The sequence below is a fragment of the Coregonus lavaretus genome (genome assembly GCF_964263955.1).
Source record: "Coregonus lavaretus genome assembly, chromosome: 29".
Classification (NCBI taxonomy): Eukaryota; Metazoa; Chordata; class Actinopteri; order Salmoniformes; family Salmonidae; genus Coregonus; species Coregonus lavaretus.
The window spans coordinates 39,293,843-39,310,034 of NC_140016.1; the positions used below are offsets into that span (position 1 = coordinate 39,293,843).

At 43.0% G+C, this 16,192-nt stretch overlaps 2 protein-coding genes across 3 annotated transcripts; one reads left to right on the top strand and one right to left on the bottom strand.

Annotated features, from left to right (window-relative positions):
- Positions 1-1,876: 1,876 nt before the first annotated feature.
- On the bottom strand, positions 1,877-5,142 carry LOC311104908 (F-box/LRR-repeat protein 12-like). Of its 2 annotated transcripts, XM_084146881.1 has the most exons (4): positions 4,955-5,142; positions 4,803-4,830; positions 4,603-4,678; positions 1,877-4,219 (listed from the first exon to the last, which is right to left on the bottom strand). In XM_084146881.1, the coding sequence occupies exon 4, from the start codon at positions 4,205-4,207 to the stop codon at positions 3,188-3,190; it is 1,020 nt and encodes a 339-aa protein (XP_084003007.1). In that variant the 5' UTR covers positions 4,208-4,219; positions 4,603-4,678; positions 4,803-4,830; positions 4,955-5,142; the 3' UTR covers positions 1,877-3,187. The 2 variants fall into 2 exon arrangements, with proteins under 2 accessions (XP_084003007.1, XP_084003006.1); XM_084146880.1 differs by lacking the exon at positions 4,955-5,142 and having other exon boundaries at positions 4,803-4,923.
- Positions 5,143-5,215: 73 nt separating this feature from the next.
- Positions 5,216-15,342, top strand: LOC311105065 (COP9 signalosome complex subunit 6). The gene is made up of 10 exons (XM_084147056.1): positions 5,216-5,283; positions 6,700-6,825; positions 9,316-9,447; positions 9,832-9,920; positions 10,130-10,192; positions 11,544-11,591; positions 11,688-11,802; positions 11,929-12,021; positions 14,465-14,565; positions 14,836-15,342. The coding sequence occupies exons 1-10, from the start codon at positions 5,241-5,243 to the stop codon at positions 14,974-14,976; spliced, it is 951 nt and encodes a 316-aa protein (XP_084003182.1). The 5' UTR covers positions 5,216-5,240; the 3' UTR covers positions 14,977-15,342.
- Positions 15,343-16,192: the final 850 nt, after the last annotated feature.

Below are 16,192 nucleotides of genomic sequence, written 5' to 3' on the forward strand. Positions count from 1 at the left end.
CTCAGTAAGAGCATTGAAGATGGGTCGTGGCTGGGTCTTCCAGCATGACAACGACCCGAAACACACAGCCAGGGCAACTAAGGAGTGGCTCCGTAAGAAGCATCTCAAGGTCCTGGAGTGGCCTAGCCAGTCTCCAGACCTGAACCCAATAGAAAATCTTTGGAGGGAGCTGAAAGTCTGTATTGCCCAGCGACAGCCCCAAAACCTGAAGGATCTGGAGAAGGTCTGTATGGAGGAGTGGGCCAAAATCCCTGCTGCAGTGTGTGCAAACCTGGTCAAGACCTACAGGAAACGTATGATCTCAGTAATTGCAAACAAAGGTTTCTGTACCAAATATTAAGTTCTGCTTTTCTGATGTATCAAATACTTGTCATGCAATAAAATTCAAATTAATTACTTAAAAATCATACAATGTGATTTTCTGGATTTTTGTTTTAGATTCCGTCTCTCACAGTTGAAGTGTACCTATGATAAAAAATACAGACCTGTACATGCTTTGTAAGTAGGAAAACCTGCAAAATCGGCAGTGTATCAAATACTTGTTCTCCCCACTGTAACTGGCAAACTTGCTAGCTACTTCCAGACACAAATGAGAAAACACCTCACTCTGTCCATTTTACATGCCTTAGCAGAGCTGATTAGGCTATTTTCATGTTATTCAGAGCATTGGTGACTTTAACTGTGCTGCTGGCAACAATTTAATTACGCTTTTTTGCTGACGTTTACTGACACCGGCCATATTCAACGGGTGTTGAGCATTCATAAATTCATCAGTTATTCTGCACTCACACTCAGATGAGTGCTCTGAAATTGGAGTAGTTAGCCAGAGCGAATTTACGAATGCACCCAATTGACTTCGTTACTGCATCTATGGCTGCCTGGTATTGTGATGCAATAATTTCCATGGTATTTTTGCATTTTCTATCCACTGATGCTGGATTGCCATGGTAATAACGTAGAATGTTCATTCAAATTATGCTAACCAGAGCCATATACACTGGGTGTACAAAATATTAGGAGCACCTTCCTAATATTGAGTTGCACCCACTTTTGCCCTCAGAACAGCCTCAATTCGTCAGGGCATGGCTCTACAAGGTTTTGAAAGCGTTCCACGGGGATGCTGGCCCATGTTGACTCCGATGCTTCACACAGTTGTGTCAATTTTGCTGGATGTCCTTTGGACCATTCTTGATACACATGGGAAACTGTTGAGCGTGAAAAACCCAGTGCGTTGCAGTTCTTGACACAAACCGATGCCCCTGGCACCTACTATCATACCCCATTCAAAGGCACTTAAACCTTTTGTCTTGCCTATTCACCCTCTGAATGGCACACATACACAATCCATGTCTCAAGGCTTAAAAGTCCTTCTTTAACCTGTCTCCTCCCCTTCATCTACACTGATTGAAGTGTATTTAACAAGTGACATCAATAAGGGATCATAGCTTTCACCTGGATTCACCTGGTCAGTCATTATAATGGAAAGAGCACTCTTGCATTGTTCTGTCTCTCTTATGTCCTGGATAACTGTGTTAGATCAGGGTTTCCCGAACTCGGTCCTGGTCCAAAACCCTGTGACCCAGATGTCAGGACCAGAGTTCTAGAAACTGACAATCCAATCTTGAACTAGTTTAAAATCCCTGTACTAGAAAACATGACAAAGTAGCAAATGTCTCACTGTTCTCATTGTTGAACTGAAAGTTGTATCTGTTGCATTGTTATATGGTTAGGCTATTTTCTTATGGCTGCGTGTCACATATTTGAGGATTAAAAATGTTTTAAATGGTCTTCATCTCTTAATTTCTTGTGTATGTAGAACTCACTTGTACAGTTCATTATTTTATCATGAAAGAACAGTGCCTTTCCATCAGACATATCACAGTATCCCAATATCCTTTATTTATTTTGTTCAGAATTATTTACAAGGCATATAGAGAAATATGAGTTCAGCACTGAAACATTATTCATAGATGATTTCCCACATACATAAAATACATCGTGCCGTTTTTCCTTTCTAATATTTTATGACCACATTCGTTTCTTGATGGAAAAGGTTAAAACAGTTCCCATTTGTACTTTCTCATATCTTAATGAATACAGACAACATAATGCTTTGGAGAATCACACAACTCAGATTATTTTTCCTAGACTTGAAGGGGCCAGTTAGCAAAACTAGTGGGCTACTTCCAGCCTACTGAACTGAACCCCCCCCCAGAGTTGCAATATATTCATTGAATCTCTTCTCAAGGCAGTTTGTCTTGGTCCCTTTCCCAAAGATGGCAGAGAGAATGGTAATATGTGGAACAAAACACACACAAGATTAAGTCCAGTATGAAACCTTTAAGTTATTGTTTACTGGTCACTGCAGTGCTTCTCTGGTGTACATTAGAAACCTTGGTAGAAAGCTTTTGAGTTTGAGGTTTAACCACCTCCTTCCACACATTTAGGCTAAAAGTGTAACCACCACTTTTCCGTTGTGGATGGGAATACAGGAAACAGGTGTGTCGTCTCATTGTCTAGGGACCTCAAACTCAACTCTGGACCTCGAAGCCAGTTCCACTGCATTTTTTCATTGTTCCCCTCTACTCAGGGACTGATTTAGACCTGGGACACCAGGTGAGTGCACTTAATTATCAGGTACAACAGAAAACCAGCAGGCTCTGGACCTCGTAGGGTAAAAGCCAATTTATGCTTGATCAGAAAATGTGGTCCGTATGGATGGTGTGACACAATTGAAGCCTCCGGAGGCATGCAATTGCAAAGCCTGCAGAGGCCCTATTGCACTAAATGCTATACGGCCACTGCAGACATTAGATTGACCATGCAGCGCCTTTAAGAGCTGAATAGCCCTGGTCTAGGGGTTGAACTGAAACATTACATTTCCTTTGAGACAGTTCATTGCACGTGTTTGTGTAACTGTTAACTGTCCCTTTTTTGTTCAATAGCACAGCTGTATGAAAATTTAAAATAGAATTTGATTGGGTTTGTTGTTAATGGGTATGTTTGTTTTCTACATATGTCAACGAAAAGGTGACGCATCAGAGTTTGCAAACATGTTTTAAGTATAGCTTTGACAGGAATGTTTGTATTTTACCACAGTAGAATAAGCTCTGGATAAGAGTGTCTGCTAAATTATGTAAATGTAAATAAGGGAACCAGATGTGTAACATACTATGTAGTATGTAATCTAGTCTGAGGTTATTGTAACGGTGCAGTTGGTGAACACTAGTGTACATTGTGGCAGCAGAGCAGCAAGTGAGCGGCGCAGACTTGGCACGGGGTCATTCTCATCCAGTTTATCATCGCTCCCATCACCACCGTCTGCACCATCCTCCTTCCCCTCCTCACCCTGCCTCTCCCCCTCCCCCCCTCTCTCTGGTGTCTTTGGGCAAACCTGGAAGAACACCTCACAGAACTCCAACCTGCGCAGCTCCCGCAGCATTCTGCAGCTCCGTAGCACCTGCATCTCTCTCAGCTTGCAGCATCTGAGGCGCAGGCGCTTCAGGTCCCTCAGGCGGCTGGCGGACAGCAGGCCTGGCCCCACCTCCTTACCGCCAAGGCTTAGCTCCTCTAGGCCGAGCCAGCCCACACCCAGCCCCAGGGAGGCCATCTGCAGCTGGGCGCCAGGCCGCCCAAAGTGCCCTATCTCCAGGTACTTGAGCCTGGAGAGCCCGTTTAAGCCTGAGTCGGTTTCTTGGGCAGCACTGCGCCTAAGGCCTTCCGCTGTGACCCGAAGGACGTTGCGGAGCTCTAGGCGGCTAAGCTTCAACCAAGACGCCAGACTCTGCAGGTGCAGGTCTGTGAAGGAGGGCACGTTATCAAGGACCATCGTCTCAATGGCAATCCCTGACGTTGAGGCAGGCACTTTCCCAGACTGACCGCGTCCCTGTTGCTGAGTAGAAGCAGTTGATGTCGCTCCAGCTTGTTTCTCAGGACTGGGTGGGGTCTGGGTGAAAAAGCTCTGTGGTAGCTCACAGCCACGCAACTCTAGGACCTGCAGCGTTGTGGGCAGGAGCTGGCAACTGCGCAAGCCTCTCAGGTCTGCGTGCAGCAGGGAAAGACTGCGCAGACGGGGGCACCTGGAGGACAAAGCCTTAAGCCAGGACTCTGAGAGAAAGGCCCCGCCTCTAGCAGAGAGCAGCAAGCCACGCAGTCGCAGGCATCGGAGCCCAGTGCCCAGATACTGGCGCAGTAGTACCCACAGCATGCGCGACGTCACCTGACCCAAAATGGACACCAAGGGCAGGGAGAGCAGTTGTAGAATGACAACATCCAATGAAGGAGAGATGGGGAAGAAACAATGCATCAGTGTTTGAGTGATGACTTGAACATTCTTTAGAGTTAGCTAGTCAACAGGTAGGAAATAGGCCTACAATGCAAGCATCGACATTGTATTTTGTTGCAGAAGGTGAGAGGCCTCTGAAACGGAAAGTTATCAATAATCGAATCAAGTCTGCTGAAATATCATTGTATGTAGGACCTGATAAACATGGCCATCCCACAAAATGGCTGACGTCTTTAGACAGACATAGCAGCCTCAGAAACCTTTTCATGTCAAGTCATGAAATGGTAAGGTCATCATGCAATAGAAACCATTCTTACCCCTTTCCATGCAGTTAGATCAACAGCTCGCCATAGTCTTTGATCTTTTACAAGGCGTCTCCATCTCTTACACACCCTGCAAATACACCACATGAATGACATGACAAAGATAAGTGTTTTTTAAGCTAACGTTAGCTAGCTAGCTAACTATCTTGAATATTTATATTGAACACAGACGTCAGCTAGCTAACTTGTTTTACCTTCCGGTTCTGATGAGCTCACGCACACCTAAATATGATAAAATATCAATTAAAATGTTCTCTGGGAAATAATCGAGAGTAGAAGTTCTGCAATCTGCCATTTTGTAAACAAAAAGTACCGTCGAGTACACGGACAAAATACACCGACGTACCAAAGTTGCATTCAATTAATGAACCCCGTAGAAACGGTTGCTAAAGCGACAACATTCCTACACGTTCTTAAAAACTCCATGTGCGAAATGAACACCTTTTATGTGAGAGTAACGTTACCAGATATATATAAAAAGGGGAAATAATAAATAAGCGTAACAACTTCAGAATTTCCAAAACACGCATCACCAAAACTGCTGTGTAAATGCAGCAAACAAACACCGCCCCTTAGCATTTGAGAAAAAACGCATTGTTCTACTGCGCTTGCGCAGCTGTCAGTCGGACAAGATGGCGACGAGCAATGGTGGTGGAATGGAAGTGGATGGGGCAGGTAATAATATCCATAAGCACAATGGATTTATCTGATTATGACAAGGTTGTATATATATTGTGTTGGTGCTAACTATACTCTTTTGTCGATGGTGTTAGCTCATGTTTAGCTTGCCATTATTTCGCCTTTGCGTTCTCTAACGTTACTTCAGCGAGGCTAGCTAACTTTAGTTAGCGTAGCTAGCTAGCTAACGTGGCTGTACAGTATTTGTGTGTACTGTATACCGGTATTATTAGTAGTGATGGGGGGAAAAATCGATACAGTTACATATCGGGATATTATTTTGGAGGATATATCGTATGTTTTGACAATATTGGAATATAATTTTTGCGCTAGTTTGCAGTACCTGCACCAAAACTCCAGTAGTTTTCCTTCATACACTCTTAGAAAAAAAGGTAAAAGGTTATTCTGCTGTCCCCATAGGAGAAACCCTTTTTGGTTCCAGGTAGAACCCTTTTTGGTTCCAGGTAGAACCCTTTTTGGTTTCAGGTAGAACCCTTTTTGGGATCTATGTAGGGCCCTCTGTGGAAAGGGTTTTACCTTGCACCAAAAATGGGTTTTACCTTGAACCAAAAGGTTTTACTTAGAACCAAAAGGGTTTTTACCTGGAACCAAAAGCAGTCTACCTGGAACCGATAAGGGTTCTTCAAAAGGTTAACTTATGGGGACAGCCAAAGAACCCTTTTAAGTTCTTGATTTCACCTTTTTACTAAGAGTGTAGCTTGTTTTCCATCTTTTTAAATAGGGTGACCATTTGTTTTCAGAAATTGTATTTATCATGACTCTCTCTTGTCCCTCTGCAGCAGACATACTGTATGGTCAGCAATATGTTTGGATCGTGAGAATCGCAATACATATCGTATCGTGATAATATTTTTTCGTGAGGTATCTGGCCATTCCCAGCCCTAATTATTAACTCTGCAATTTCAAAACAATTTTAGTTAATATTTGATTGTTAGCTAACTATCTAGGTAATAGTTGACCTCAACTGTCACACATTGATTGGTCCGTCCATAGTAGTTAGCTAACTAAACATCGGCAATGTAAACAAATAATGTTAGCTTATCAATTGCTAGCTAGTTAGCTAACTATTTTGCTTTCTTAGCTAGCTTAATTACAGCGCAGTAATTGGTCCTCCACACCTAGCTAGTAGTTAGTTTCAGCTGTTATTAGCTAGCTTCATGATCACATCTTTTAACATGTCAATTGGAAAAGCATTGCTGATAAATCAAAGCTCTGCTGAGCTCACTTCAACTGCACACTGATATTGTAACATCCATCTAAAGAAAACAACAATATTCAAGACAAGAACACAGATGCTTTGTTTGCTCAAAAGCAAGTGGTCGTGCTTAGGCCATGTTTGGCTGCGATGACCAACAGTAAAGGAAACCCACCCTCTTTCTGTTTGTCCCACAGCCAGCCCCAGTGTTATGGCCTCTGGGGTCACCGGGAGTGTCTCTGTTGCCCTGCATCCTCTAGTCATCCTCAACATCTCAGACCACTGGATTCGCATCCGCTCCCAGGAGGGGCGGCCCATGCAGGGTATGTGAGCTGATAAGTTTTCAAGTATACCAATAGTTCTATACAGTCTTGCATTTGGCATGGAATAATGGACAATGGGATGGGGATGAGAGAGATTGAAATTGGTTCAGTATATTGTTGAAATACTTTGGAAAAAAGTTAAGACGATAGTTAAAAATATAAACGCAACATGCCACAATTTCAAAGATTTTACTGAGTTAAAGTTCATATAAGAAAATCAGTCAATTGAAATTAATTAATTAGGCCCTAATCTATGGATTTCACATGACTGGGAATACAGATATGCATCTGTTAGTCACAGATACCAAAAAAAAATAGTAGGGGCGTGGATCAGGAAACCAGTCTGCATCTGGTGTGACCACCATTTGCCTCATGCAGTGCGACACATCTCCTTCACATAGAGTTGATCAGGCTGTTGATTGTGGCCTGTGGAATGTTGTCCCACTCCTCTTCAATGGCTGTGCAAAGTTGATGGATATTGGCGGGAACTGGAATACGCTGTCGTACACGTCGATCCAGAGCATCCTGAACATGCTCAATGGGTGACGTCTGGTGAGTATGCAGGCCATGGAAGAACTGGGACATCTTCAGCTTCCAGGAATTGTGTACAGATCTTTGCGACATGGGGCTGTGCATTATCATGCTGAAACATGAGGTGATGGCGGCGGATGAATGGCACGACAATGGGCCTCAGGATCTCGTCACGGTATCTCTTGTGCATTCAAAATGCAATTTTGTTAGTTGTCGGTAGCTTATGCCTGCCCATACCATAACCCCGCCGCCACCATGGCGCACTCTGTTCACAACATTGACGTCAGCAAACCGCTCTCCCACACGAGGATCTGCCCGGTACAGTTGAAACCAGGATTCATCCGTGAAGCGCACACTTCTCCAGTGTGCCAGTGGCCATCGAAGGTGAACATTTTCCCACTGAAGTCGGTTACGACGCCGAACTGCAGTCAGGTGAAGACCCTGCTGAGTATGACGAGCACGCATATTAGTTTCTCAAAGACAGTTTTTGACAGTTTGTGCAGAAATTCTTCAGTTGTGCAACCCAACAGTTTCCTTAGCTGTCCGGGTGGCTGGTCTCAGACAATCCCACAGGTGAAGAATACGGATGTGGAGGACCTGGGCTGGCGGGGTTACACGTGGTCTGTGGTTGTGAGGCCGGTTGGACGTACTGCCAAATTCTCTAAAAACAACTTATGGGAGAGAAATGAGCATTACATTATCTGGCAATAGCTCTGGTGGACATTCCTGCAGTCAGCATGCCAATTGCACGCTCCCTCAAAACATGGGACATCTGTGGCATTGTGTTGTTTGACAACTGCATATTTTCGTGGCCTTTTATTGTCCTCAGCACAAGGTGCACCTTTGTAATGATCATGCTGTTTAATCTGCTTCCTGATATGCCACACCTGTCAGATGGATGGATTATCTTGGGAAAGGAGAAATGCTCACTAACAGGAAAGTCAACAAATGTGTGCACATTTTTTTTGAGAAATAAGCTTTTTGTGGGTATGGAACATTTCGGAGATCTTTTATTTCAGCTCATGAATCATGGGACCAACACTCTACATGTTGCGTTTTTATATTTTTGTTCAGTGTAGTTAAGAAACTGCAAGAGAACAAACACATCAACAGTGGGAAGGGAATCTTACATGGGAGAGGTTACAGAAGTGCTGCTACAATTACCATATAACCGAGTAACCGACGGTTATGGATGAAGATGGTTATTTAAATACCCCTTTTGTTGTGTGGGACGAACAGATCACTGAAGATGGGACCACCGGGCATTTGTGCATTCAGGTCCGTTTCGGCTGTAACATGACTCTTAACAACGCGATGAAGCTTCTTTGCTCCTTGCTGAAACGAGCAAACAAGGCTTCGGTTGCCTAGGCAACACCCTCTTCAATTTATTAGCACACAGAAATAGAATGACTAGAATGTGCTTGGAACCAATTGGACTGGTGAACTCATGGGTACACTCACAATGGCTGCCTAGTATTGTGATGCAGTAATTTCCTTTAATGCAGAATGTTCATTCAAATGATCATGTGGTGGCTCGTGCAATGGAATGTATTTTTTGTAATATCAGTTGAGTTGAATCAACAAATCACAGCACATATTTTAGCACATATTTTACTTTTTGCTTTGCTCCTATGGGTACACTCACAATGGCCGCCAGTCCACCCATTATGCCAGCATTGATTTGAAGGGGACCCCCATTCTATTCCTTCTATTTCTATGGCAGCACATGCAGTCAGGAGGAGAGGAGAAAATGTGTCCAAAAAAACTGCTCCTATTCTAACAGTTATTACGGAGACCGCAGTCATTTGGCTGGCCAATTACCGTTATCCAAAATTCCATGGCCGTCACAGCCCTAGGTTACAGTTAATGAAAGTTTCAATGGCCTTTGCTATAGCCTATATGTGTATCCATTCCAATCAGCTGTCTTATGTTGCATTTCATCTTTTCCTTCTCACCCAGTGATTGGCGCCCTGATCGGGAAGCAGGAGGGTAGAAACATTGAGGTGATGAACTCCTTTGAGCTGCTTCATCAATTGGTAGATGACCGAGCACACATTGACAAGGAGTACTACTACACCAAGGAGGAGCAATGTGAGTCTCGTCATAAATCCACTGTGTGTGTGTTCATTTCACTAACCTACCTTGCAAAGAAAAGGTCAGATGGCATTTACTCCCCTTGATTACTGATGGTGGTGAAAGTGCAATATGAAAAGTGATGATGATGATGTATGTTGTGCTGTGCCGTGTCATGGTTTCCACACCATCTCTGAAGCGAAAAATGTCATAGTAGGCTTGTGCTTGAAGCCCTTGGTGTGATAAGTGGAACTAAACCTCATTAGGAGTTCTGGTCTATGATAAGTTTTGCCTTTTTAGATCACAATTAATAAGATGACCTTAGTAGGGGACCTGATCCCAGATCAGCGTTCCTACTCTGCTTGATTCATATGGCACCTGACCTCTTGACCTGTCTCTCAGTCAAACAGGTTTTCAAGGACATGGAATTCCTCGGCTGGTATACCACAGGTGGTCCTTGTGACCAATCAGACATCCACATTCACAAGCAGGTAGGCAGAGCAAAGGGGACTACATTTAATTTTCCATGAGGTTGGGCATGTTCCATTTGGGAGAAATTAGAGGCATGATAAAATTAACTTTTACTCTAATTGGTCAGTGAATTGTTGTGATTTGAAAGATCATATGTAAATGTCAGTTGAGGTTGTTTGGCCAACAGTATGCGGTTTCCTTATTGGCCTTTCTTCTCTCTTCACTTCAGGTGTGTGAGATCATTGAGAGTCCTCTCTTCCTCAAGCTCAACCCAATGACCAAACACACAGATGTGAGTTTCTCATTTGGAATTGTTTATATTTAATTAAAAAAAATTATTAAACTTCTATAGCGCTTTTCATAACATAAAACAATTCTAAAGCAAAAAAACAAACAAGCAATACATCATGAGTAGCCTAGCTATAGCTAGCTAGGTCAACCAATAGAGGCTAAGGGAGAATCTCAATTGCACTCCCTTGACTCCTCGCCCCCAAAACCCACTGGATATACAGTATGTTTTTTTGCATTGAATGGTTCTCAATCCACCGCATCCACCTATGTAACACTTCCGCGTTTGCAGTGAAAGGTGACAGAGCTAGAGCAGTGTTTGTCAGACCATGAGACATCCCGAAAATCGGTCTTCTCACAAAATCATATGTAGCGTGCTAACGGTTTGGCCTACAAACTATTATGACCCCTCTATGGAAAGATGAGACTCACGAACACGATGTTCTCCGTTTTGCTCTATGACCCTTAAAAGCGTCTTGGGACTCGTCTGAAGTCGGTACAGCCGATCTGCTAACTTCTGTCTGTAGCGTTTGAACAGTTTGGGCTACACACTATTATGACCCCTCTAGGACACCCACAGGCCTCACAAGACTTGTCTGAAGGTCCCCTGGTACCAGTTGAAAACATTTATGAAAGTATATGGAGACTGTTTAGTGACAAAAATAAGGGGTTAAATACAAAAAAGGTTTCCTGATCTTTCCTATATCTCTCAGAAATAGGATAGGCACTTCAGAACCAACTTCCTTTAGATTTTTTTGGGGGGGACTATCTGTTGTTCCATATAGTGAATCTGTTATTCAATATGTTTGTATGGGCTAATAGCAGTAAGGCCAAATAAACATTTTCATCAAACAATTTTTTTATAAAAATGTTTTACTTTAAGGGGTCTTAAAATTCAAAATCAAATAGCAAAATTATCCTTGGTATGATCATATAGCTTAGTAGAACCCCCCCCTCCCTCCCCTGGCTTAGACAGGGCTTAGACTCTTATGGGTTAATGTAGAAAACAATATTCTTAAAGCTGGAATCTTAATGGTGAAACTGTCTGTTTGGGATATTACAACAAAAAAGTTACTGCAAAAAACAAACACTGTTTTTTTCCCTCTGACAACATTGCATGCGTGATAGAGCAGCAGAATATGTACTGTATTTTTTTTTTACACACTGCTCGATGCACCTCACCTCCATTCTGTCCACAAAACCAATAACAAAGGTGCTGGGGCGGACAGTGGCACTGTTTCCCCTAATACGGAATCCATCTTTAAATGAAATTGTTACTTACTTTGATGTAAGACAGTTACTTGACTGTGATATAGTACATATGGTAATTCAAACATATGTCCTGTCTCTCCCAGCTCCCTGTCAATGTGTACGAGTCTGTCATCGACATCATCAACGGAGAGGTAACTCAAGCTCTCCCACCACACACACACACATCACTGTGATTAGTACGAGTGGCTGATTTGTAAGCTTGGCTGTCCTATCTTGCCCAATCCCAGGCGACCATGTTGTTTGCTGAGCTGGGGTACACTCTGGCCACAGAAGAGGCGGAACGAATCGGAGTGGACCACGTGGCTCGCATGACAGCCACAGGCACGGGGGAGAATTCAACAGGTAACTATAGTTACGGCTGCCTATACCCCCCCGTCTACAAGGTCCACCATCTTAAAACGCATCCCCAGCTAACTATCTGCCACTCATAAACACTTTCTCCCTGTTATCTGTGTCTCTTCTGTTCAGTGGCAGAACATCTCATAGCCCAACACAGTGCAATTAAGATGCTACACAGCAGGGTTAAAGTCATCCTGGAATACGTCAAAGCAGTGGAAGCAGGTGAGAGAACCGCTGTCTCTGTGTGATGAGGGATGAAAGACAGAAAGAATGAATATTCAAGTGAGTCTGGAAAGAATATGCTTTTATTACCTTCCCTTTCTTTCCAGCCCTTTCTTTAAAAAACCCAATATGGTCTCTCAGCATCCTTCGGAAAGTATTCAGATCCCTTGACTTTTTCCACATTTTGTTACGCTACAGCCTTATTCTAAAATGGATTTAATAAACAAAAAAATCCTAAGCAATCTACACACAATACCACATAATGACAAAGCGAAAACAGGTTTAGAATTTTTAGCAGATGTATTACAAATAAAAAACAGATACCATATTTACATACAGTGCTATGAAAAAGTATTTGCCCCCTTTCTAATTTTCTTTACTTTTGCATATTTGTGATACTGAATGTTATCAGATCTTCAACCAAAACCTGATATTAGATAAAGGGAACATAAGTGAACAAATAACACAACAATTACATATTTATTTCATAAACAAAGTTATGCAACACCCAATTCCCCTGTGTGAAAAAGTAATTGCCCCCTTACACTCAATAACTGGTTGTGCCACCTTTAGCTGCAATGACTCCAACCAAATGCTTCCTGTAGTTGTTGATCAGTCTCTCACGTCGCTGTGGAGGAATTTTGGCCCACTCTTCCATGCAGAACTGCTTTAACTCAGTGACATTTGGGTTTTCAAGCAAGAACTGTCCTGCCACAACATCTCAATTGGGATTAGGTCTGGACTTTGACTAGGCCATTCCAAAACTTCCAATTTGTTGCTTTTTAGCTATTTTCATGTAGACTTGATTGTGTGTTTTGGATCATTGTCTTGCTGCATGACCCAGCTGCACTTCAGCTTCGGCTCACAGACGGATGGTTTGACATTCTCCTGTAGAATTCTCTGATACAGAGCAGAATTAATGGTTCCTTCTATTAAGGCAAGTCGTCCAGGTCCTGAGGCAGCAAAGCATCCCCAAACCATCACACCACCACCACCATGCTTGACCTTTGGTATGATGTTCTTACTGTGGAATGCAGTGTTTGGTTTTCGCCAGGCATAATGGGACCCATCTCGTCCAAAAAGTTGACTCAAGTTTGCCAAAAAGCACCTGGATGATCATCAAGACTCTTAGAAGAACGTTCTATGGACAGATGATTCAAAAGTATAACTTTTTGGACGACATGGTTCCAGTAATGCCTGGCGAAAACCAAACTCTGCATTCCACAGTAAGAACATCATACCAAAGGTCAAGCATGGTGGTGGTGGTGTGATGGTTTGGGGTCCAGACCTAATCCCAATTGAGATGTTGTGGCAGGACTTGAAACGAGCAGTTCATGCTTGAAAACCCACACGTCACTGAGTCAGGGTTCTTGGTCAGGGAGGTGACCAAGAACTCAAGAGCTCTAGAGTTCCTCTGTTGAGATGGGAGAACCTTCCAGAAGGACAACCATCTCTGCAGTACTCCACCAATCAGGCCTTTATGGTAGTGTGGCCAGACGGAAGCCACTCCTCAGTAAAAGGCACATGACAGCCTGCTTGGAGTTTCCCAAAAGGCACCTAAAGACTCTCAGACCATGAGAAACAAGATTATCTGGTCTGATGAAACCAAGATTGAACTCTTTGGCCTGAATGCCAAGCGTCACGTCTGGAGAAAACCTGGCACCATCCCTACGGTGAAGCACGGTGGTGGTGGCAGCATCATGCTGTGGGGATGATTTTCAGCGGCAGGGACTGGGAGACTAGTCAGTATCGAGGCAAAGATGAACGGAGCAAAGTACAGAGAGATCCTTGATGAAAACCTGCTCCAGAGCGCTCAGGACCTCAGACTGGGGCGAAGGTTCACCTTCCAACAGGACAACGACACTAAGCACACAGCCAAGACAACGCAGGAGTGGCTTCGGGACAAGTCTCTGAGAGGCCCAGCCAGAGCCCAGACTTGAACCCGATCAAACATCTCTGGAGAGACCTGAAAATAGTTGTGCAGCAACACTCCCCATCCAAGCTGACAGAGCTTGAGAGGATCTGCAGAGAGGAATGGGAGAAACTCCCCAAATACAGGTGTGCCAAGCTTGTAGCGTCATACCGAAGAAGACTCGAGGCTGTAATCGCTGCCAAAGGTGCTTCAACAAAGTACTTGAGTAAAGGGTCTGAATACTTATGTAAATGTAATATTTCCGTTTTTTATTTTTAACAAATTTGCAAAAATGTATAACCTGTTTTTGCTTTGTCATTATGGGGTATGTGTGTAGAATGATGAGGGAAAATAACAATTTGATGAATTTTAGAATAAGTCTGTAACGTAACAAAATGTGGAAAAAGTCAATGGGTGTGAATACTTTCCGAATGCACTGTATATCCCAACAACTTTCTTATCTGTGTATATTTCTTCCCTCATGCTCTCTTTTGTTAACACACTCTCCCCTTCTGATTTGGTACGACCCAGGAGAGGTGCCATTTAACCACGAGATCCTCAGAGAAGCCAACGCCTTGTGCCATAGACTGCCTGTTCTCAGCACCATCAAATTCAAGACTGACTTCTACGATGTAAGTTGTCCCCACTTAGGCACTTGGCAAAACTCAGCTCCTGGTGTGAACATAGGTGTGCTTTTGTTTTTAGATTATAGCCTTAGTAATGTGATAGTCTGCAAAGTTGTCAGGTTAAAGAACATACATTTTTGTGAATTAATATAAGTTTGTCGAATATCCTCCTTTAAATCACTCAATAAGGGTAGTTTAATTATTTGAGCAAGCTTAGACGGGTTGGATTGGCAAAGTACTGTAAAAGCATATGAATCACCTTCTTTCTATCCTCAGCAATGCAATGATGTGGGCCTCATGGCTTACCTAGGTACCATCACTAAGACCTGCAACAGCATGAACCAGTTCATCAACAAGTTCAACGTCTTGTACGATAGACAGGGCATCGGCCGGAGGATGAGAGGACTGTTCTTTTGAGCGACACAGAGAGAGAGTACGTGAAAGAAGAGATGAAGAGGTCACAAGCACTGCAAATTTTCATTTGCTTGTCTGTATTTTATGTTAACAGTTGTGACACACACTTGGATACCAGTGAGCGTTCAGTTCTAATCCAACCAGTTTACTGCTTTCAAAGGTAGCAAATGCTAGAAGTGTCTCAAAGGCCACTTGTCTATACCATAAAATCACACACAGAAACAGGAAGAAAACTCATTCTCACTCACAGTTTAAGATTTGTGAGTATGCACATTAACAAATCCATGTACACGAACAGAAATTAAATTTTTCCTTTTGCTTTGTTTTGTTCCATGTTTCTGTAAGTAATAAATAATCTGTCTGATTTTTCGTGGGACTTTGTTGTTTCCTTTGTTTATCAATTAAATTATAGCTAACAGATTAATATTACAACTCTTAAGTCTATTACATTTACATTTTAGTCATTCAGCAGACGCTCTTATCCAGAGCGACTTACATGAGCAATTAGGGTTAAGTGCCTTGCTCAAGGGCACATCGACAGATTTTTCACCTAGTCGGCTCGGGGATTAGAACCAGCGACCTTTTGGTTACTGGCACAACGCTCTTAACCACTAAGCTACCTGCCGCCCCATCTATTGATGCACCTGTGTGTCAATCTAAGTAACATAATAATAAAAAAATCCCCAGCTAAATCCATCAATTTAAACTAGAGATGTTTTTTTGCATGGGCTGTCTCAATCTCCCACATCCGTTTATGTCGGCCTTCCACATCTGCGGTGGAAGGTGGCCAAGCTACGGTGGTGTTTGTCAGACCATGAGACATCCCGAAAATGGGTCTTCTCATGAAAACTTCTTTAGCGTCCAAACGGTTTGGCCTACAAACTACATTGAACACATTTCAAAATGTTTACTGAGTTACAGTTCATTTAAGGAAATTGATCAATTGATGTAAATTCATTAGGCCCTAATCTATGGAGTTCACATGACTGGGCATACAAATATGCATCTGTTGGTCACAGATACCTTTTTAGGTAGGTGTGTGGATCAGTAAACCAGTCAGTATCTGGTGTGACCACCATTTGCCTGTTGAGTTGATCAGGCTGTTGATTGTGGAATGTTGTCCCACTCCTCTTCAATGGCTGTGCGAAGTTGCTGGATATTGGCGGGAACTGGAACACACTGTCGTACACGTCGATCCAGAGCATCCTGAACATGCTCA

Excerpts from the sequence above, each read along its gene's own strand:
- LOC311104908 (XM_084146880.1), bottom strand. The coding sequence starts at position 4,903 with ATGGCAGATTGCAGAACTTCTACTCTCGATTATTTCCCAGAGAACATT. Across the intron at positions 4,679-4,802 it reads GAGCTCATCAGAACCGGAAG|GGTGTGTAAGAGATGGAGAC; the intron begins GTAAAACAAGTT and ends GTGTATTTGCAG. Across the intron at positions 4,220-4,602 it reads ATCTAACTGCATGGAAAGGG|GTGACGTCGCGCATGCTGTG; the intron begins GTAAGAATGGTT and ends ATTTTGGGTCAG.
- LOC311105065 (XM_084147056.1), top strand. The coding sequence starts at position 5,241 with ATGGCGACGAGCAATGGTGGTGGAATGGAAGTGGATGGGGCAG. Across the intron at positions 6,826-9,315 it reads GGAGGGGCGGCCCATGCAGG|TGATTGGCGCCCTGATCGGG; the intron begins GTATGTGAGCTG and ends CTTCTCACCCAG. Across the intron at positions 10,193-11,543 it reads CAATGACCAAACACACAGAT|CTCCCTGTCAATGTGTACGA; the intron begins GTGAGTTTCTCA and ends TGTCTCTCCCAG.